Source organism: Lasioglossum baleicum, chromosome 14 (assembly GCF_051020765.1).
Source record: "Lasioglossum baleicum chromosome 14, iyLasBale1, whole genome shotgun sequence".
Lineage (NCBI taxonomy): Eukaryota > Metazoa > Arthropoda > Insecta > Hymenoptera > Halictidae > Lasioglossum > Lasioglossum baleicum.
This window is the reverse complement of record NC_134942.1, coordinates 13,170,668-13,193,259: the sequence shown is the minus strand read 5'-3', so window position 1 is coordinate 13,193,259 and position 22,592 is coordinate 13,170,668. Positions and strand designations below refer to the sequence as shown.

Here is a 22,592-nt window from a genome sequence, read left to right as displayed (position 1 = left end):
GGATTTACGGCTGAATAAGTGAGTTTTCAATACAATCAGTTTCTGCTTCTTCTCTCGTTCGGGTAACGTTGCCGTAAGTCGGGTAAAAAGATCCACCCATATGAATTGACAAGTAAAGTTCTTCCGCGACCGTCAAAAAGTCTAAAGGAAATGTTGTTCAGAATCATGGTCTTGACAACATATCCAAAGCTCATCCAAATCGGGTAGAAGATAGTACAATCGATCGATTTACAATTACAAGTTTTTGCATTTATCGCGTAAACTAAAGCCGGCCGACAAAAACTGTAAAGGGAAATGTTGTTCAGAATCATGGTCTTGACAACATATCCAAAGCTCATCCAAATCGGGTAGAAGATAGTACAATCGATCGATTTACAATTACAAGTTTTTACATTTATCGCGTAAACTAAAGCCGGCTGACAAAAACTGTAAAGGGAAATGTGGTTCAGAATCATGGTCTTGACAACATATCCAAAGCTCATCCAAATCGGGGAAGATTCACATAATCTCGAGAAACTCTTGTTCGTTACGGCATCGCGGCGTTACACCACGCTCGTCTCCCGGCGCGCCGGGCTGAACGTGCCATCGCGCGTCTAGATCGCGCTCTGATTGGTCCGTGTTTTTCGTTAATAACTCCTAAACAAAGCCCCGGCTGACATTGGTGCAAAGGAAAATGTTGCTTCAAATGACCTAAGGAACCTCCCATTTCCCGGAGTCGAAGGGGTTTTGGGACACCCTGTATAATATAGAGATAGAGAGACCTCGGGAAATTCCTAGCTACAGCTGTGACCACTTCGCAAAAAAACGGAAAGATCAATTTGCTCCTCCGTTAAGGATCACGTGCGCCAGATGTATCTAGATACCAACAACCTAACCCAGTTCGTTTTATCAAAGAATCGGATCCGTTTTCGTTTTTAATCAACATCGACCTACATTGATCAGTCGCCAGAGGCCTTTATTGTTAACAGAGATACGAGCAACCGATTTTACAATCAGCACACGGCCATTCCTAAATAGCTTGCTTACACATGCACACGCGAAACCAGAATCACATGTGGGACTCTCTGATAGGCTCTATTTAAAAAGTGAAGTTTCTTTTCGTTCGAATTTTATAAGGTACCTGATGATCGCACAAGTTCGTGCCAGATTTAAAAATATCATATTCAATGGTTAAATTTTAAAGAATACAGCTTTATCAGTAGACTGCGGATCTTCATGCAATTATCGCTTTTGAAAATTTTCAAAAAATGTTAGGATGTAAAATATGACAGAATCTAGTACGATTTTCATTTACTTCAGATCTAAATAGGCTACCACCACGGAAAATACGATTTTATTTTATTTTATTCCAGTTTCCAAAGCCATTCTTTTTTATTTTTAGTCGAAGTTCAATTTTTTAAGCCATTCTTTTTTATTCGTTTTATTTATTTAACTTAAGCAATCATCTAATACAAAAATATCAATTATTCTGTAACAAGAACATTTCCAGCATTAAAAAAATTCTCGGTCAACATAGGAAATATTAAACATCATTTAATGTATAGTACCAGCAGTAAAATTGACGTTCTGAATATTATTTGTTTGTAATATTCGCGTAGATAATTGACAGTTCAATACTTGTTTGTTCCTGCATAACCTGGTTCCATACAACTTTTATTATTCTCAATTTTCAACCAATACAGGCTGCGGCTGAATAGCAACATGTACAAGGTGTTTCTACATGTAAATATATATCGAGAAAAAGCAATAACATTTTTTCGTTTGGCGCCTCGTTTTTGAGAAAATCGAGTTTAAAGATTCGTTGTGTTCGCGCGCAATAGTATATGCACGAAGTTGAATTGGTCGGTCATGATCAGACACGTCAAACGATTCCTATCGAATAGCACGCGTATTCGCTGCATTTTCAAACTCGATTTTCTCGGAAACGAAACTTCTGAGGACAAAATTGTATTCAATATTTTATTCTTATTTTCTCACAAGGAATCATCTCGTGCCCGCCTGTACATGTTATTCAGCCGTATCTTCAATGATAGACATTTTCTCCGTGTTATCAATAAACTGTGGATGTTTCGATCCTAGGAGGTTGAAAAGTGAGCTCGACTGAGAATTTTTTTATTCTAACAAATGCATATATTAAAAAAATATTTAATGCATAAGTCGTGTCAGTACTTTATCTATAAAATATCACATTTTTATTAAAAACTATCCAACAGAAGTGGGATGGCAACCATATTTATGAGACGGTTTTTCAAAACGATAACCATCATATCTCAAACACTACTGATCTAGTTGCTGTTCCTAAGTTCCCAAATATAATTTTGTTTTAATAAATAAAAGACTATCATAAACGATTTTCATGTTCAAATGTCCGCCATTTTCTTATACTTTCAGGAGAATTCCTTTCCTAATTCGGATAAAAAATAGGGGAAATACAATACCGTGGACGCCTTCCTTTAAAACCCGTCTAAAAAAATGGTTGCCACCCCAATTCTATTCGGTATTTTTTAACGAAAATTTAGTATTTTGTAGATAAAAATGTGACACAACTTATAGACTAAATATATTTTTAATATAACCATTTTTTGAAATAAAAAATTTCTCAAAGTCAAGCTCATTTTTCTACTTCCTTGGTCTACGTCCTCCCTTAATCTTTTAAGCAGATCCAAAGTAATATGTCGATAGCTTCCAATTCATTTAATCTCCCTAGTGTTTCAAATCACGAGTACTCATTCTCGTAATAAAGTCCGTAGTCTAGTTATCGGTAATTTAATTCCACAATCTTCCGTCAGATTCAACGGGTTTATTACTTGCTAAGCCACCTCGCGTAGCAGTTCTTTTACAGCGGCTTCCGGGATTGGATGCTTTGATCCATAAATAGATTTTCAAAGAAGCATGAAATTGAGATCTAATACGTCTTCGATAAATAATATTAGTGTCGGAGCTGCGACGCACGAGTGTGAAAGAAGGATGCCGAAGAAAACGTCGAGTGCACTACTTTCAGTATGTGCTAACTTTCGGATCGAACAAGCTGAGATGTCGAGGACACGAACCACTTGGATTTCAGCAAGAGGTTTCGCGTTTCGTTCTCACTTACCAAGAGTGCAAGTAGATACTTCGACGATGTTTTCAGATCTCTTTTGCTACAGTTGGTCTATGAACGATTTTCCTGCGACGTTACGTAACGCAGAAAATCGATACATTAATTAGATCGCCGACCATTAATTCATGCATACCGATTACATTTCAGCTAGGCTCGAAATAAACATTTATCTTCCGTTTTTCCAATAATTCTACTCGAACTTATCTGTTTCGTTTAACGACATATACAGTGAATTCAAAAAGCATTTAAACACTACGTTCCGAGAAATTGTCGATATTTCAATCGTGATCATCTCGTAAAAGCACAACCATAAACCTGGACTCATTTTAAAGCTTGCAGTTTCTACCTCTGCAAGGCAGTGTTCAATTTTCTCTAAAATATTTGTGTGTTGTGCTGGTGGGGAAATGAAGATACATTTTCAAAAACTTCCAAACATTTTTCTCGTAAATAAAAATTTTTCATATTTTCAGAAATAAAGAAGACATTTTCAAGTCTTTTTGGATCACACATTAAAAATGTATCCATTAAAGTAAATAAAAAAAAAAAAGAAACCAAACTATTGTGTGCCAGCTTCAAATTGAATAGGTATGCCTATCAAAGTTATTCCATATTTTCATATTAAAATAATAAAGACATTCAAGTGTGTTGAAGTTTCTCAGACCACCCTGTACAATATAACATGCACACAGAAATTTTTATTTATCGTGAATGGCCCATTAGTATCTTTAGATATGCAATCGAGTCGTTTGTTAAAGTGCAAGGACATTAATATCTACCTTCTGTCACGATGTCAGGGCGAGATTCATCATGCCTTCAAGATTGATACTTAGATCCAGTGATTCCAGCGAAATTAAAGGTTCAAAAATCCAAGACTTACTTTTCCACGACCAAGGGATTTCTCTCTTCGGTATTTTTTAGCTAAATGGGTTAGGCGAACCCATCGACGCGACTTGAAGCAGGCATTCAACGCGGTCATCTCGGCATACGAATGCAGGACTTCTGAATACGCGTCTCTACTCGATAATTTCCTCGATTCACGTTTGCAGTAAACTTTTTCCTTCGAAATGCGAGTCGCTCTCGACGTTACTTTCATGCCTAGCCCTAGGAAGGCTAAGCTTCAACTTTTCTCTGGCTTTATACGCCCATAGTAGTACTAGATTACATAGTCACTTACGATTGGTGCCATTTTTGAGAAATTGTTTTACCGAACTGAACACAGAGCTGGGTAAAATACTATTTTAAATAGAAAATAGTAAAAAATTCGATTTATTCTATAATAAAATACACGTAGAACTTTGAAAATTAAATATTTTAAACCCTTTTACAACAATAATGTATTGTCCGTCGACTAGACTAGCAAAAGTGATTACTTTTTTCTATTTCGATATCTTTATTAATCGTCGGTACTTAAAAGATTAAAACTGTATTTGTCAATAGTATTTTATTTCAAGAGCACTGGAAATATTTTGAATATATATTGAGAGAGAAGTGTCTTATTTGTATATTCTAAATTATTTTAAATATCTCCTTTATTTTAAATATATTAAATTCAATATTAAATTCTTTATTTGTAGGTATATAAATTGTTTCAGTAATCTGTGCCAAATGATATAACTTTTTATACCAATGTAAGTAACATTTCTTCTTTGGATTATTGAGAAATAAATAAGGACGATAATATTTTACTTTGTGGTGCAGATTGTTCAAATGAAAATATTTTATTGAAAATAGTATTTTATTTCAAGTGTACTGGAAATATTTGGATTTTATATGGAATTGTCTTATCTATTTTTGAATATTTCCTTTATTTTAAATATTATTGCTGAAAATAAATTTTCATTTCTTCTTTGGATTGTTGCTAATATCATAAATAAGCAATGACGTTAATATTTTATTTTTTAGTGCAGATTATTTAAATGGAAATCTATTAAAGCAGAATCTATACTATTAAATAGTAACACACATATTTTCACATTAAATCTCTTGCAGGTCATAATATTATATTTACCAATAAATTTTAATGGGCTTTTTAATGTATTGCGAAATAAAAATAAGACAGTTCTTGTACTTCGTGACTATTGTTTGCAAAGTTTAACCTCTTCATTTCGAAGAGATATTTGAAATCAAAGTAATATCGATATGCATACAATTTAGTTGCATTGATATTATACACAACAGATTAAATTTTGCAAAAGTCAAACGAATGTAAAGTACTTATGTATGCAGATAACAAGAAATAATTAAAATGAAACGAATGAGAGCTTTATTTTATTATATTATGAAGAGTGTTCCTGAAATCGTGATATAACCGAAAACGAAATTACTTTGCATGCAAATGTGTGTTTAAAATATAAAATGAAATTTCGTGATATAATGCAATTCTACCTCATATTTGTACAGTCGTTTTGAGGACGAGTAGAATTCCTGAAAGCACTGTATTTTTTTACGATACTTTTGGATTTTGCAACTCTGATATTTTTTAAAAAGTGATGTTTAAATTACGGACAGATGGGCGTGATATTACCCTTTAAAGAAAAGTTCGAAATCGTACGAGAATTGTTTAACTTTCACAACCATTAGCTTGATGTGATCATCGATTTTTAATATTTTATAGCTTAATTGGTGATATTTTTGCGAAACAAAATATTATAAACCGAGAATCACACTGATTGCCCAGGTCTCACCACGTGGAGGTTGCTGCGAGTGAGACCCACCAACCCACTTAGTATTAGGTTGGAAAGTCCGCGAAATTTTCTCAACGACCCATTACTTCGTACGAATATAGCTTGCGATGAATTTCGTTGTTTCCGCGGTTAAATTACTGATCGTTCTTAATCGTAACAGTCGTTAGCACGCGGTTCGCATCCAGCAGCCAGGAAACATCGTTCACGTTTTCTTCGGTTCGGCGAATAACTGCGAGTCACCTTTACAGGATTAAACTGTTTACAAGGAATCAACTTCTAAATTACGAGGTCGTAACGTCGACATCTTTATGAAATTCCCGTTTCGTCGGGGGTGTGTAAAGAACCCCTTCGAGGTATTTAAAGCTTCCCTGCGATTCCGTAGAAACATCATTACACCGAGATAAAGTTGTTAGAGTGGCGCGGTGACTTAAGAAGTCGGGCGGCGACGGGAACGGCAGGAAGTATTGCTGTTTGCGCTGTAACCGTTGAATATTTCTCTTTGTAACCATAAGACCGAGATGCAGCTCCCTTTGTACGTGTTCCGAAAGAAATGCCTAATGGTTTCCGCTTAATTGCTTTCTACGTACGGGAGGGCCTGCCTTCGTCCGTGGGGTTCATTTCGCCGGGTGTGCGCGGAATTAGCGCAAATAACATTGTTTATAACTTTTTAATGAACGTGAAGAATGAGAAACAAAAGGCACCACGGTAAAGAGCTATTGTCGACATCGCAACGGAAACTGCTCGAAGTGATCATCCCCCTCCCCCGTCCCCTCCTTTCTCTCTCTCTCTCTGTCTTGCTCCGCTTTTAACGACCGCTTTGAACCCGAGACTTAAAGTTACGACGAAGCTCAATGAGAGCCGTGAACAAGCAAACCAGACTTCTTCTTCGAATCTCGAAGAAAGTAGATGCGTTTTGCGCCGCGCGCGGCTCGCTGCTGGCGAGGCTGCCGGATTTTCTTCGAATTACTCATGAACAATCTCGGGCGTAATCTTCGGCAGAGACGCATCGTGGTGCTCGCAGGCCTTAGGCACTTTTCTAACGACTGCGCCATCAGCAACCCCTCGTACCCACCCCCTCGTCAGACGTATTCGTCGACTGTCCTCAGGACTTCCTTTTTTTTTTTGGTGACAATCCCGTTCGCACCAGCAAGTTGTACTCAAAAACTCGAGTCTCACTGCTGAGTGAAAGAGCTCCTGCTCCCGCACCCCTCGCCCCTCCAAACCGCTGCTTCTGGCTCGATAACTACGGTGGAAGCATTTCTTTTACGGTGTAGAGTCTGACTATCGAATTTAAATTAATTTTGTAGATTTATCGTAGATATTTCTCGTAGGTGATAAATCTGTACGTAGACGCGACATTTTTCGTAGCTCGTAAATCTGCTCGTGGACTACTTCGTTTTTCATGGGCTTCTGAATGAAACGGTTGTAATTTTCAATGACTACGAAAAACTATTCGATGACTGCTTCTATCGCTATCGTGCATGTACAGAGTGTTTAGTCAGCAACAACATGAACAAGAAATTCAAAAAAGAAATTTGTTCATGAAAAATGGAGGTCGCAATAATATTTTTAAATGGCGTTACATATTTTTTAGTGCATGTTCTAGTATACTATGACCTTGACGTGACCTTCGCAGTACGGTTTTAACAGTAAGGCAGGCTTGACCAGACAGTGGATTTTTTGCAGTTATGACAGTAATGAGTAGGTGTAATTTACAACAGTAAAAACATTAGTAGAATTAAAAAATACTGTTACACGTCATTTTGAACCTATTAAATACATCAAGAAGGAAAAGCATTTTCTATTTTCGCTACAGATTGTAGCCATTCAGATAGAGAATACTTTTATTTTGCATAAAGATCCGCTCTTGATTTACTCATGACCCAACAAAATATCCGTACACTAAATTTTGCAACTGTATTGCACGATAATTGCAGATATTAAGTTTCTTTAGCTTCTTTAGAACATATTTTACTTCATGAAGTATTCAAACTATTATACGAGGATTATAGATTATAGAGTATCTATGAGGAATGGTATTCTTAAAATTTCTGCCAGTCAGAGAGCTGATATCCGCATTGCAGTTATCAGCGTCTGTAGGGTCAGTAACCGGTGTAATAACACGTTAGTCATAAAGATATTTTTGCTTAAGACCAAACTCCTTTGGTACGATCAGGTTTACGACCCGAACGACAGAAAACTGCTATCTTCGAGATATTATCGATAAATGGTGCTTTCAGTTGTCGACAAATCATCGTTGGGGTTAATGACCAAGCGAGTAATTTATAGCTACACGTTTTTGGCTAACACGTTCACTCCGCCGCGCCGTTCTAGCTGCCAACTCAAAAACGATTGACGTGCCATAAACCTCAGGTTACGAAGCCTATACATTGGGGTTCACTAAACGATTGGGTATTGACCAATTTAAACATGATTGACCACGATGGCCAACCCATTCCAGCACAATCATATATTTTTCTAGATCAGGACATTACTAACTTCGAAATTTTTCAATAGCAATAGTTACTTCAATTGTAAATCAACAAGTCACTCGAATTAATATAGTTTAATGATTAGACTGCAGATTTTATGCACATATGGTAGATTTGGGAAAGTGAAATTTAATACAGTAGGAAGATTAAATGAATTTGAGAGTGTCAATGTGTATTATTTTGAATCTATTAAAATTATTCAAGGAAAAAAGAACTACTCGGTTTCTATTTCTCGCAATTCGAAGTATTTATTTTGCATGAAGATCTGCAGTCTACTAACAACTTTTTCGAAATTATCATTTAAACGAACTCCATGCTGCATTTTTTATTCAAAATCCTATTAGCAGGTTTTCAGCAGGTAAATTGTTAAGACAATGAGAGCAAATTCTAGAAATTTGTAGTTGTTTAAATAATACCTACACTATTTTCTAAACCGAATGTTAACTCTGCACATTTGTATGCGAAAGTGCAAAAATATGTAAAAAAGACTGCTCCGTTAGCAAATTTTCTAGCAATTCTTCCGAGAAGAATTCTGTAAGTTCAATTTTTGTATCGAGTCAAATGAAATTTTATCAAAATTGCGTTCCTCTGTCCGTTGCTAAAAATACGCCAACCAAAATTCCCACGTCCGGGTAACCTTCGGGTTAAACCACTCACACATAGTTAAATCGGTGTGCGAAATGCTCGTGACGTCCAATGATATTGATTGGACAGTGGCGACGTCCATAATCTGTGATCGCGAAAATAAAATTTCGGTTCGTTGAATCTTTTCATGAAGTCTCAGGTGCTTATTTCCGTCATATAATTTTAATCTATGTACAGCGGCGGGGGGACCATTAACTTTGGGGCCCTGGGCTAGCACTCTTATAGGAGTCTACCGAATTAATCCGAATTAACTCGAATATCAAAAATTCTTGTATAATTTACCTTTTCTTAAACTGTTAATTGAAATTATTTTAGTTTGTTTTGAAGTTCCAGTTTCTCTGAAATTTATCTCATTTTCTATATAAATTGCATCATTTATGTCTGATTACAATGTCCTTATTTATAATGTGACTATCTATATTAACGTAGCTTTCAAATAAATTTTATATAACTCTTTTATGCATTGTGTTGCAATTACAGTGTGTATAATTTTTGCTCTTTTCACCTATCTTTATATTAAATATCTATTTCAAGAAATATCAATAATTAAAATAAATAAATTCAATGAAATTTTGAACAAAGTGATACTTTAAAGTATGTTCACGATATAAAGTATAACGTTATACGTGTCTTTATTTAGTTATTTTAATATTTTATTGTTAACGAAACGTGAAAATTTTAAACGAGTGCGGCAGAATTCTGAGAATATAATTTTTCGGAAAAATAACGACGTGTCAGGTATAGTAAACTTTTGCTACCGTTTCTAATTATTCGAAGGAAATACGTTCGCACGATATTATTGCGGAGTTCACAAGAAATTGACAAATTAAGGCGCGATAGCATGCAAAGTGCGCACGTGCATATGTATGATATAACTCAATAGCAGCGCCGATTAGAATCTGTGAAGTTTTTCTCTTGTAACGTATATTTTGCGTCACGATTCCACTTTATAACGAAACCCCCTCTGCCATGCTTCCAGCGCGAGTCTATCAATCGATTCGTACTCAAACGTCTACCGATTTGACGTTTCATATAATGTAGTGCCTTTACAAAAAGCCAACGATGAGAGCAACGCGACGAATAAAGTGAATGGCAGGTGCAAATCCCGGCCATTAGAAAGACCCTTGAACGCGAACACGCGATTCTGTCGCTATAGTTGATGTACACACGATTATCCGTTCGGGTTTCAGTCATTAACTAATTAGTGAAGTATCACACGTATGGCTCTCATAATTTTATGTCCAATCTGTCGTTTTGCACCGAAAGTTTACACATTCGTTGCAACAGTAAACAAATTAGTATAAAAAGCTCGCAGATAACGAGATTTATTCAAATTATAAAAATGTTTTTAAGAGAGTTTATTTTTATAAACTGTTTTGTTCCAGTACAGATTATAATAATAACATACGTAATGTTGTCATTATTGCGAAACGATACACTTCTTATACAGGGTGTCTAAAAAATGTTGTATCTCCTTGACAGAGCTGAAAAAGTATAACTTCAAATGGCCTCACGAATCAGCCCTTTGAAGTAAGTACAACAGTGTTTTGCGACAGCCTGTACTAAAACTATTTATTCTTTTTAGAACTAGTTTTCAAGTATATTTATATTTGCTTTAATGCTCATTAAAACTTTAAAGAGTACGTTGTACTTTCTTAGTAGTACAATAATAGAAAAGAGACGATGAAGAGTTTATTGTAATATTCTTATGTCTCGTATAAAACTTGGTCCACTTAGATTGTAGTAAATATTAGTTTTCAAATGTGGTAAAAAAATTGTTTCTTAAGTCTGCAAAAACTTATTTTTCGTCCACACAGTGGAAATACTGTCCATAGTATTACTAGACTAAATAAAAAGACAATGAGAATTGGTTTATAGCCTCATTTTAATTTAAAGACTGTTTAAATGTGTAAACTCGATAATTGATGCAAGTGTGTATATAGAATAGTTTGATTATGAGTAGAAGTACACGTTGATCGACGAAAGTGCTGCCTAGATCGAGTTCTCAAAGTTTTAAAGTTACATACAATCTTCAGTTCTCGAAGCTGTATCGAAAGGTAGTTTCAATATAGGCTAAGTCACTAAAGTGAAATTTTGATTCTGTCAAATATCACAGCTCCTTGGCAGAAACTGGCTTTTTGAAGGTTCTAAAATACGCGCAGCATAGTCGATCACATTCTTCTTATCTGAACGCACTTTTACCTTGGGTCAGACGTGAAAGCTTTTACTATTGATTTTCGAGGCAAATACTTCGTCCGGTATGCATAAAGGATGAAATATTTATTAGAACACGTATTCACTAGATTTTCTGTAAATACTTAAAATAACTTTGCATGACACGTAGTATTTAAAAGAATCTTACAAATACGAGCAAAATTAATTTTTTTTCAATTCTTCTTTGTTTCATTTTTCCTCACTTGTTCGATTATGGATTTCCCGATTGATAAAGCACCGAAGAATTAATTATTTCTCCGTTAATAAAAAATCAAATACTTCAACCACCAAGTGAATGCTAGTAATGGTCTATTATAATGCTAGTATTAGTAACAGAATATGCATGAGAAATCTAGTAGCATTTACTTAGTTTTCCAAAATTTTCTGCCTAGTAGAAATAAAACGTTACGCATAAGAAATCTCGTAATGTTTACTTAAAATTTTCCAATAGTTACTACCCCTAGTGCTAGCAAAAGATTATGCATAAGAAATCAAGTACGTTTACCTACACTCGATATTTGGAAGCATTTACTTATTTTTATGCATACGAGCCCTTCTTTCGTCGAGAGTCAGATCCTATATAAACAATGTCCCTATTCTTTAACCAAGCGACGCTGTGTCGGGCCGCCCGACATACTTAAACATTCCTAACATTCTAAACGTTGTGTCCACAGGCACCCCACATATGATGTCCGCGCAATTTTGCAAAATTTAGAAAGGCTCTATTCAACCCCCGTCCCTCTCATAAATCAGCCGAGAGCGAAATAGCGTCAGACTATCTGTATTCAGGTTCTTTTAACCCTCCAGTTCACGAGCGAAGAGAACTCCCGCCAATGCATGGAAAAAGTTCAAGGAACCTAACGTTCTGTCTGTAGTTTTACTGATAAGAGACTTTCTTTTTCTTCTTCTAATAAGATTGTTCTTTTATTCTACAAATCAATTGCAAATAAACACAGAATATAGCATATTATGGCATTTTATCACAGATAAATGGCAAAAATGGCAATAGGAACACAAATAATTTTGAGCTCCGAATCATTTACATAAATATTACAACTAAATGCCATATTTAGAATATCAATTTCATTGTAATAATTTCTTGACATTACTATAGTACTATCCATTTAATAGTATTGAGAATTTGTAGCAATAATTAAGAACTCTTTTAATATCGATGAACAAAATATGCGTTCCTGCTACAGAAAAATATTTTTTATTTACTATTTTATACTCACAACATAGCACATATTATCAAAATACACTTCTCAAATCAAAAAAATTTATTTCTCCCCGTGTGATGTTCCAAAGTTGGACAAAATTTTTGTTAACCGTCAATGTTGTCTTCATCTCGCTATAACTTTGTAAAAAACCAACGTAGCAACAATTTGAAATAGAGCATCTGAAACTAGAGGTTTCAGGCTTTCAAACCATTGTTTAACGATATCGATACGGTAATTTTTGACGGAGTTATAATCACGTAAAGTGGGAGCAATTTTTCGGGTTCGCACAAGTGATCCCTTAATTTTTTTGAGAAGTGTATTATCATAATAATTACGATATTAGTATCAAGCAAACCGCTCAACGAAGTCTGCTGCTTCCTTCGAAATATTTTTATCAACATTTAAACAAATTCTGGATTTTGGAATTTTTGCTTTTAATGTCTATTACAGCGGGGGGTTTCTACTTACCTTCCACCACGTCCTCGGGACGCCGGTTTCCGGTGAAAATGGCACAAAGGTACCCTTGTGTGCGAAAGTTTGCCAAACACCATGGACTTTCTTTCTGATTTGAAATTCGCGCCTCACCTTTACCCTTGGTGCAGGCGAAGGCTAACTCCCTTTGCCTTTCCGTCAACTCGACAACTATTAGGTCCCCAGAAAAGTTCACGGAGTCTCCTGGGCAATGTACTTACAATCCTTTTTTTTCCCCGAGACATAGGATCTTGTATGACCTGGCGTGCAGCAGTCTGCAAAAGTTTTTCGTGAAATATTTGGACAGAATATACAAACGAGAGAATGTAAACAAGTGCAAAGTGTACCTTAATCACATTTTATGCTTAAACTGTCCAGGAAACTTGCGCTACTTAGGAAAGCAATATTTATTTTGAGTAGATTAGCCACGCGAATAGCTGAAACGCGCGAGCCTGAGAAAGAAATTTAAAAATAAAAAAAGTCGTACAAGAATATGTCAACGAAGTTTTAAGGGGAACAACCAAGAGGCTCATTATGATAATTAGACTGCGGATCTTTATGAAAAATACAAATTGTCTACATCGATTGCAAAAATGTAATTTAAACCCTGATGTAATTTAAAACATTGTACACGGAGAAATTATGTATTTTTAGTAAATAATTAAAAAGAAATATATATTATAGTATATAATAATACATAATACATGTCTTTTATTTAAAATATGGATAAAAACTGGAAATCCATCGTATGTTTATTTCAGTACACCAATTGTTAAATTGTAAAATTGTGTATTATCATATTGTAATCCGAATAAATAAACGAGAAGCTGACATCGAAATGTCCAAATCGTGTTCGTTAGGAACATCGATTACATATTCGATAATTACGTTACGATATGCAAAACGACAATTATCACTCTGCTGTGTCCCCTTGTAAAAGTTTCAGAAGTGTTCCTTTGTGGACTGTAATCCGATTAAATAAATGGAAACCCAGTATCGGAAGCACAGGTCTATACATAAGTATTCTTTCGAAACAATCGCGAACGACTACGCGTTCCACTTTGCATATGTTTTGTAAAGGGTCTTTGTCGAAATGCGATGGTAATGTGAAATTACCCGGGAAATTATGTAATAAAAAGGGACGCCAAAGAGGACGGAAGAGGAATAGGGCACACTCGGTACATCGCGAGATAACTGAAAACATTTTCCGCCAATAGAGAAATATGCCGGATAAATGTAGCAGATAAAGCTTCAAAAGAAAATTCTAATTGAACGGAACTGGAAGCACACGAAGTTAATCGATAAGAACATGGCAACATATCTAAAAAGACTATGCTCTCTCTCTCTCTCACTCCCTCTCTCTCGACAGATGGTTATCTTTTAATTGAATCCAGATAACAAACTCCAGTAAATTTGCAGTAGCGAAACTTAATAGTGTTTAATGCTTCCGAAAATGTAAAAATATATGGTATTACCCGCCATTGAAAGAGAAAATAACACATGTGTACAATACAAGGTGATGCAACTAATTATGTTATACAAATTACTTTTAAACTACTTTAAGCATACAATAATTCGTTGTAGTGACTTTCGCCTTTTGTTCTATTCAAGTAATAATGTATACAATTTCGTGTGCTGTGTCCCCGTGTAAAGGTCCTTGCAGACTATACCGACACGGCGGCTACCTGCACCGCGCCGCTGTGTATTACAATGGGGATGCGGCGGGTCGTCGGTACGGCCTAGTATCCGTATCCCCATTGAAATACATAGAAGAAACCCAAAACGGCCTAGCGGCGCGGTGCAGGTAGCCGCCGTGTCGGTATAGTCTGCAACGACCCTAACTCTATCACGTAAACCACGACTGATTAATCTCACAGTTTTGTGCACATAACCACCAAAAAATGTATGTATTTATCAAGATACCAAAAGTATCTTTTCTAAGCAATTATATCGTCATCATTTTTTTCTAATTGTAGAAAATTAGTGCAATCATCATATAATACTCGTAATACGTACAGCTGAAGGGATCATAATGCACAGGAACGATTGTAAATGTGAAAAAGATCGGCGACAATTTACACATACCACGGAGCCATTAAAACAGCGTGGAATACCAATTTTGTAAATTCTTTTTCTGGAAAACTCTTTGTTACGTCTACAACGTGAAGGAATATTTTATTAAATCTACATGTTTGAATACAGAACGCAGTCGAGATGGAAATTCTGTATTGCAATTCTACTTCTGGCTCGTGTAATATCCTCGGATCGAAGTAACAATAAAACGGAGCACGTCCGGTCCAAATTAAAACAATAGAGAGTGATACTCCACGAATTCGGTATTAAGTAACTTCAGTATATTGGTATGTTTAAAATTGCAAATAGGTCAGTCAACTTATTATTAGACAGCAGATATTACGTATTTATGACAAAAATGAGTAGCTGTCATATTCAAACAGTTAAAACAATAGAAGAATTTAAAAATACTGTTATATTATTTGCAATCTATTGAACATATCAAGGAAGGAAATATATTTCTATTTTGCTCCAGTTTGTGTGTTGCAATTCAGGTAGAAAATTATTATTTTGCATCAAGATCTGCTGTCTATTTATTATGTAGAAGCAAACTACAAAGTGAACTTTATCTGGTTGTTATTTCAAAATTCATATTTATCTGCTTTTAATATAACCGGAGGCGAACAGCAACTTCTCGAAAAACGGCAATGAATAATATTAAAAATATTAAACAATATTTATTTCAGAAATAAAGGGAAACTTGTGAGAAATGTGATGAACTTCAAACTCGTTTCTAACTGTCTAAAGATAACGATAGGAAAAATATTTGTTTGGAAAATTATGTAACAGATTGCTTATAAACATTGTGACAAATTCAGGTTCGATAAAAGAAAATGTTCGCGTGAAACTTAAAGTTAAAGTACGTATTCATGGATTATGGAACACTGTAAGACATGATTTAATAAGTAATATAAATCGCAGGAGATTTTATTATCCCTCGTAAAGCGGATGCTTTCGACGATTTCATATCAGTTATAACTATAATAGATTCGTACAGATCCTTCCACTTCAATTTGCTCTTAAATATATTTAAAAGTAATCCTTTGAGATCAACGTTGATCTTTTTATTTAATATCCACCCTATTTTTATTTAATATCCACACCATATAATACATATATGTAAATAGCCAATAATTTTAACTGATTACTAGAAAATTAGGTACACCCAGCGTTGTCGTCACGTTCCACCAACGAGCCAATAGTGGGGATAACCAGTGACGTCACGGTCTGTACTTAGCACGAATCGGGACGTCACTGTCTGGGTTAGACTACACTATAGCTTCGTGACCTCAGCCAGGTTCTAACTATAGCAATTCCCCTACTATTCTTTCCCCAATTCCTTCAACCTGGTACATATTTCTGAGAGAAGGGCGATTATAGGTGACCAGTTAAGAATAAGATCATGCTACAAATTATTTTTAACTTGTTGCTCTTTGGTATGATTAAATGAATAACAATTCTTGGACTCAACTTCTATTCTCGTATAGAGTTGTCATCTTATCCTACTGTCGATTATAACTTACTAAAGTGCTGAAATTTTAATCAAAGCGGATGTACCAGTAAGTGACCACAGAATAGCTAGTACGTGAATAAAATAACAAAACAATTTCATTCACAATATACAAAGTTATTTCAGTCTAAGTCATTTCAAACTTTAAAAACAACATTTTCGTATGAGATTCACACAAAATTTCACATTCATAATAAATTTTATTATTAATCATGACTAATAACATTCATAATTAAAATATCTTCGAATTTATTCGAATGTAATCCTTATCCTCGAAACAGAAAATATATGACTTAGACCACTTTCATATTTATGGGCATATATGATAGAAAGAATCTTTAAACTCGGTGTATGTATACATATTGTAACGAAGTCTCTATTTCGCTAAATAAATGGACACACTTTCATTAACCGTAATACGCTACTTTTCGGAGGAAGGCAACTTATCTTTGGCTAAATCGCTTTTATCGCCTTTGACGTCTTCAACGTCCGCTCTCTCTCGTGTTTGTCTTTCGACTCTCAATCGTTTCAGCGTCGTTTTCCTAACGACGCTGTAACCAACCTGAATCTTCCAACAATTCTATACAACGGGTATACCGACAGACGCGTAACATTAGTATGCCGGTAGACCCGTAACACATATGTACACAAATTATTAATTAAAGTCTTCTTCTGTTAGTATTTATTCAAAAACGATCACTCAATGGTGTTTGGTCACTTACTGGTATATGTATTATATACACTTACACTATATCCAATTTCGTTTATTTCGAATCGTAACGACGTTTGTTGATTTTTCAGAGTGCGCGGTGAAGAACGGAGGAGCGGTAGTGGAGCACCATCAGTCTTCTTACTGGGAGCAACCATTTAGCCAGCCATACTTCGACAACACGACGAAGAGGGAGACCACGACGACCGTCGGACAGACCGCTCACCTGCACTGCAGGGTGCGCAATCTTGGCGATCGCTCTGTAAGTTCCGAGTTACCTTATTGCCTTGACCCCCATGTAATAAGGAACGCGAGAGCACGGAGACGTCGTGTTTCACGGATGAGCAACCGACTGATGAAACGGTCCCGCTCGGTCCACCCGCCAACGCTTTTCACTCTGACTTTTCCCTTCGTTCCATCGACCGGGGATTTTCTGGCAATTTCTGCCGCGATTTCCGGAGCTGATTTTAACCCTCCTGATAGTAGGGGCTGTGCTTCTTGCGCTGGCAACGACGCGACACTCCGGAAAAGTGAAAGCGGATGAGGCGCCGCTTAATTTTTAACACGTTGGACAAACTGAATATCTTAGATCGTCCCTGGGATTTTTTAAAGAGGCCAGCTCCCTCGGGATCGTCGAGCGAATCTCAAACGATAATGAATTCTCTTGGTTCAATGATGGCGTCGGGTTTCGTGCAACGGTTTCATATTTCGAAACACGTGTTTATCGTTATCGTACCAAATTAAATAATTTATCTTCACAATTGGCAAAGTGACGGATACTTAAACAGCATAAAAACGTATCATAATTTCAACGTAAAGAGAGATATATCTGACATCGAAAACGGAGCTTTGTATAAATTGCTGTCGTGCTCTTCTAGTTTAATACACAAACTACTTCCTTGTAAGGGGTGATACCTGAAGTCATTTGAATTCTTATTTAACATTTGTTACGGAGTTAGTAACGAAAAACACGGGCCAATCAGGGTGCGGCAACAGCGGAAGGATTCGTTTTTCGTTAATAGTTCCTTAACAAAGCTGCGGAGAACATTTTCGCCAAGGGAAAAGTTATTTCAAATGATCTCAGGAATCACCCCTTTCCAGGAAGTGCAAAATTTTTGTATATTTCGTAAATATAGTGAAAGATATTGTTTAAAATTAGTACCATTAAGGATCTGTCTTTTGAAGCATATTTTAAATAAAACACAGTAGTTGGATACAAAGATTATGACCTATACTTCCAACGTATTCAAAATAAAATTCAATGGTTAAATTTTAAAGGATACAGGGACCAATCAATGCGCGGCTAAACGTAATTTTACGTAAAAAAGAAAGATTATCCACGTGAAGGACATAACGTTGATCGTCGTGCGCGAGCATCTTAATGAAAAGTATTTTTACGGATAAGTACGAGCCACCGTCAAATAGTGACATTACTCGTTATCGGCGTTAGTCATGCATCACCGCGCGACACACAGGAACCCGTTGGAATCCAATCACCGATCGTAATCGACGATAAATCAAATTTCTCTCCACCTCGTACCCACTTCAGCCAGTGTGTGCCGCGTGCACGGCTCTCTATCTGCGCCGGCCCAGGCGTTTATATTCGCGGTGTAAAATCAATGTGGCAACACTCGGTGCATTGTCGTTGCGTGCGACAGCTTCATGCCATTCGTTGTTTCAAGCGGTATTGAAATGAAAAAAAAAACAGTTTCAAAGGTTCGTTTACTTTCCCATTCATTATATAATACATTATTCACCGTTTTAGCCCGACCCGGCCCGGTTCAGCGAGCCCTAGCTCACAGGATCATGACCATTTAAACTGCGGAACGTTATACAAACACACGGATTCTGTGTTTTTTTTTAGACCCGCCGTCATTACGCACTACGTCACAATGAACATCTAATTTAGCCCCGCCGGTATTGAGACCGAGAAGAAATGCAATTTTAATGGGAAATGCTATTTCCTTCTAACGAAGCTGCGCTCGTTATTTGTTTCGTTTAACTGTCGTCGGTGTTGCTGTATAATGTTTCGTTAAATGCAACGTATCCCTGCTATTGAATAAGGACACATTTTATTTTAACAAGGGAATGTCGCAGACCCCTTGAATGTTGCTTGAAGCGTAACGTCTGTACAATTAGTTTAACTACGCGCATTATATAGTCGTGGATTTTCGGGCAACAAATATAAATTATTTTTGTTGTTAATTTATAATGAATGCTTGTTGCTATTAGTAATGAAGGTATGATTTGCATATATGTATATATGTTGGTGTTAGTTTAAAGGGCACATACAATCTAAAAATAATTCAAATTTTTATGGTTTTATAGTTATAGATACACTAGGTTTTTATGACACACGACAAAATGACGCGTTGTGATATTTTTAATTTACAATTACTAATATTGTAAAGATACATCCATGAGGAATTATTCAACAAATTTATTTTTTTGGGTATACATATACTTACTATAAAAGAATGGTAAAAATTTTTTATAGACACATGCTCGTTATTTTTATAAAGTAATGTAAAATGATCACTTTTAGTGCTCCGTAAACGTATGTCAATTTTGTTTTACCAACACACAAACATCAACAACCCTAAAATTATAAAGGGTCTCATGTAGATAGCTATAGAAATAGATTAACCTAACTATTCTTTGTGTAACTAATAACACATGTTTTTAAAACATTGCAATATATATGAACAATTTAACTCTGAATAACATTTTTTATTTTATTAAACACTCGATGCATTTAACAACTTCATTGAACCAGAGGAATTGGGAAATCAATTTGTCTAAAGCATATGAAATAAACAAATTATTTTGGCTTGTCACAATCATTTTGATGCTGACTACGATGTCATATCGAGGGATCAGATATATCAATATAAAACCTCTTTTTCAAGAGGACATATCGAAGTGATAATTGCCTATTTTTATGAAATTGGTGGTGTTTTCTCTTCGTACACCATCAATCATTCTGAAGGGGAGATGGCAGCTACCAAAGTTGGGGTTGAGAAACATATTTCGTCGAATATCTCGGAAATTACGAAAGATAGAAGAACATTGTACATAACAGAATAACAGAATTGTGTGTTTATTATGAAAGAATTCAGTTATACAAGTAAATTCTGACAAATTGGTTTAAATAATATTTTAGCAAGTAGTACATTTCATTATATTTTTGTGACGAAATCTATTTAAAATCACAGACACCAATATACAGAGAAAAATCGAATTTTGAACTTTGAATCTAGAAAGTGGAAGTTATGAATAAACTTGCGTTAAATGCATTAAATTTTTACAAATTCGAGTCAGTCCTAAATAATTATAGAAGTATATTTATTAGCTGAACATATATATAATTTTGCCAACCAGTTAAAAAATTAACAAGAAAATGCCGATTTTTAATACATTTTTTAAAGAAATGGAGCTTCTTTATTGAAATGGAAGCAATTTTGGTAATCGCCAAAATATTCAACCAAAAATATTTTCCACCTCTCAACATTAGAAGCCATTTAAATTATCATACATATATTCTCTTCTGGGCTTCAGTACTAGTCAAAGTAATTTAAATACTTCTTACAAGTGTGAGGCATTCCATATTATTAATAAAACAAAGATGTCGTCTACTTTCATTATGTCTACCGAATTTTGTATACGTTCTCTTGTTCTAAGAGACTTATTTGATTATTCATGTGAGCATTATTCGTTGCATTCAAACACGTGTGATGTATAGACCTCCGAGTCAGAACCGTTGTGACCTATATATGGCTGAACGGTCTGAGCACATTAATTATACGAGATAAACCCATTAATATGTATTCACGTTCATGCTTAAAGTACAATTAGAAAATGGCATAGGTGCACTGGAAGAATCATTGCATTCCATTCGAAAAGATATTTCGAAAATCCATCAGTGACGTTAAGTGAATCTCGGAGCTGTACATCTTTATAGGAATTGAATTTGAACAATTTTAATTTGTCTCTAAACTTTTTTTGTATACATTTGTTGATAAATAGCATTAAGAGTACAAATTAATTCATAGCAATTAGAGTATTTTGGACTATCGAAAATTATTTCCATCGCCATTTATAATTAATACATTCGAAATTTGTAGGATACAAAATTTGGATTTCATATGAAAATACAACTGATTAATTGTGAGAGATTTGTACACCTAATGAAGTTGTTATAGATTTCTATTCTCCTGGATAATTTTAGTGAAGTCTGAGGTCTCTGAAACTATCAGTTCTAACGATTACAATATTATTGAACATAGTAGAATATTGTGAGTATTAACATTATGGAAAAAGGAGTTGAGAGTTAATATTTTATTTGCAATCAATGGCTGACGTACTGTCTATGTATATTATATTATCTAAAAAGCGTGCACGCGTACACGAAGTGTAGAAAAATATACATATGACATTGTGTACGTTTGTCTCCGTCTTCAACAAGAGTAAACACATTGTCCACAGTAATTTCGTGGCTGCATATGTCAACATAATATAATTAGTTGATTAATAACCGAGAACCCGCCGTGAACGCCTTCATTCTCCGCAGATTCACCAAAACTTCTATAAACCTGAAGTTGACTTGGCAAACTTATACAAAGTTTATGTTTCAAAGTCACCGAACATCACGCTGTTATATACCATCAAATTTGTCTTGTTGTCGACTACAATGTGATGCTGAGGGAAATCCGCTACTACTTTCGCAGTTCAGAGAGCATTACATTGACCGAGAAGGAAATTTCGGCGGCGAAAATTCGAATCATTTGATAAGAGAAGTTCTCCAAATACTGTACACAAAGGTTTTTTTTGAAAATTCTGTATAAGAACAGTTAACATTATAACACACAACAGAACAAGATTACATTTACTTATATTTTATGATACCATTTGTTGCAATTTAGTTTTTTAATATTTTAATTTAATTTCTTTCCTACGTCTTATATAATTTTCTGAATATTCGTGATAAGACAATATTTTTCATAGAGGGTGTTTTTATCCCTAGGACCATTTTCCAGGGTGAAAAATGAAATGGTTTTGCTATTAGCATGAACCTCATTTGTGCAAAGTATTAATTTTTAAATATTCGAGTTAAGCAACTTTTTTGTTGTAAAAGGGAATTCTTGTTGCAAATACATTCCTTCATTTATTAAACCGTCGTGAGTGGTCAACTCGAAGCACCCCATATATCATCACGAACTAGTTGGCGTGAAACTTGAATGGAGCTCGCAATGCAAACAGTAGTTACCAGAAAAAGTTTCGGACCATGAAAAACACGCGTAAGTGGTCTTAAACGAGCCAGTGTTTTTTTCAGATCCGTGTTATTTTTTGAAGGCTAAAAATTAACTCTTAACCGTAAGCGTAATTTTACCGCCACGTTGTTACAGAGGAAATTCTAACGAACCTTCTATACTGTATAATTCAAATTCAATGAAATTTTTGTAAAGAGGATTCTA

General features: G+C 35.3%; 1 protein-coding gene across 7 annotated transcripts in view; it reads left to right on the top strand.

The window, feature by feature from the left end:
* LOC143215610 (opioid-binding protein/cell adhesion molecule homolog) overlaps nucleotides 1-22,592 on the top strand; it is a 553,686-nt gene that overhangs the window by 427,131 nt on the left and 103,963 nt on the right. For all 7 annotated transcript variants that reach the window (XM_076437894.1, XM_076437888.1, XM_076437891.1 and 4 more), the window contains one exon: nucleotides 17,211-17,380. In XM_076437894.1, coding sequence (XP_076294009.1) covers nucleotides 17,211-17,380 — 170 coding nt within the window. The remainder of the gene's footprint in view (nucleotides 1-17,210; nucleotides 17,381-22,592) is intronic.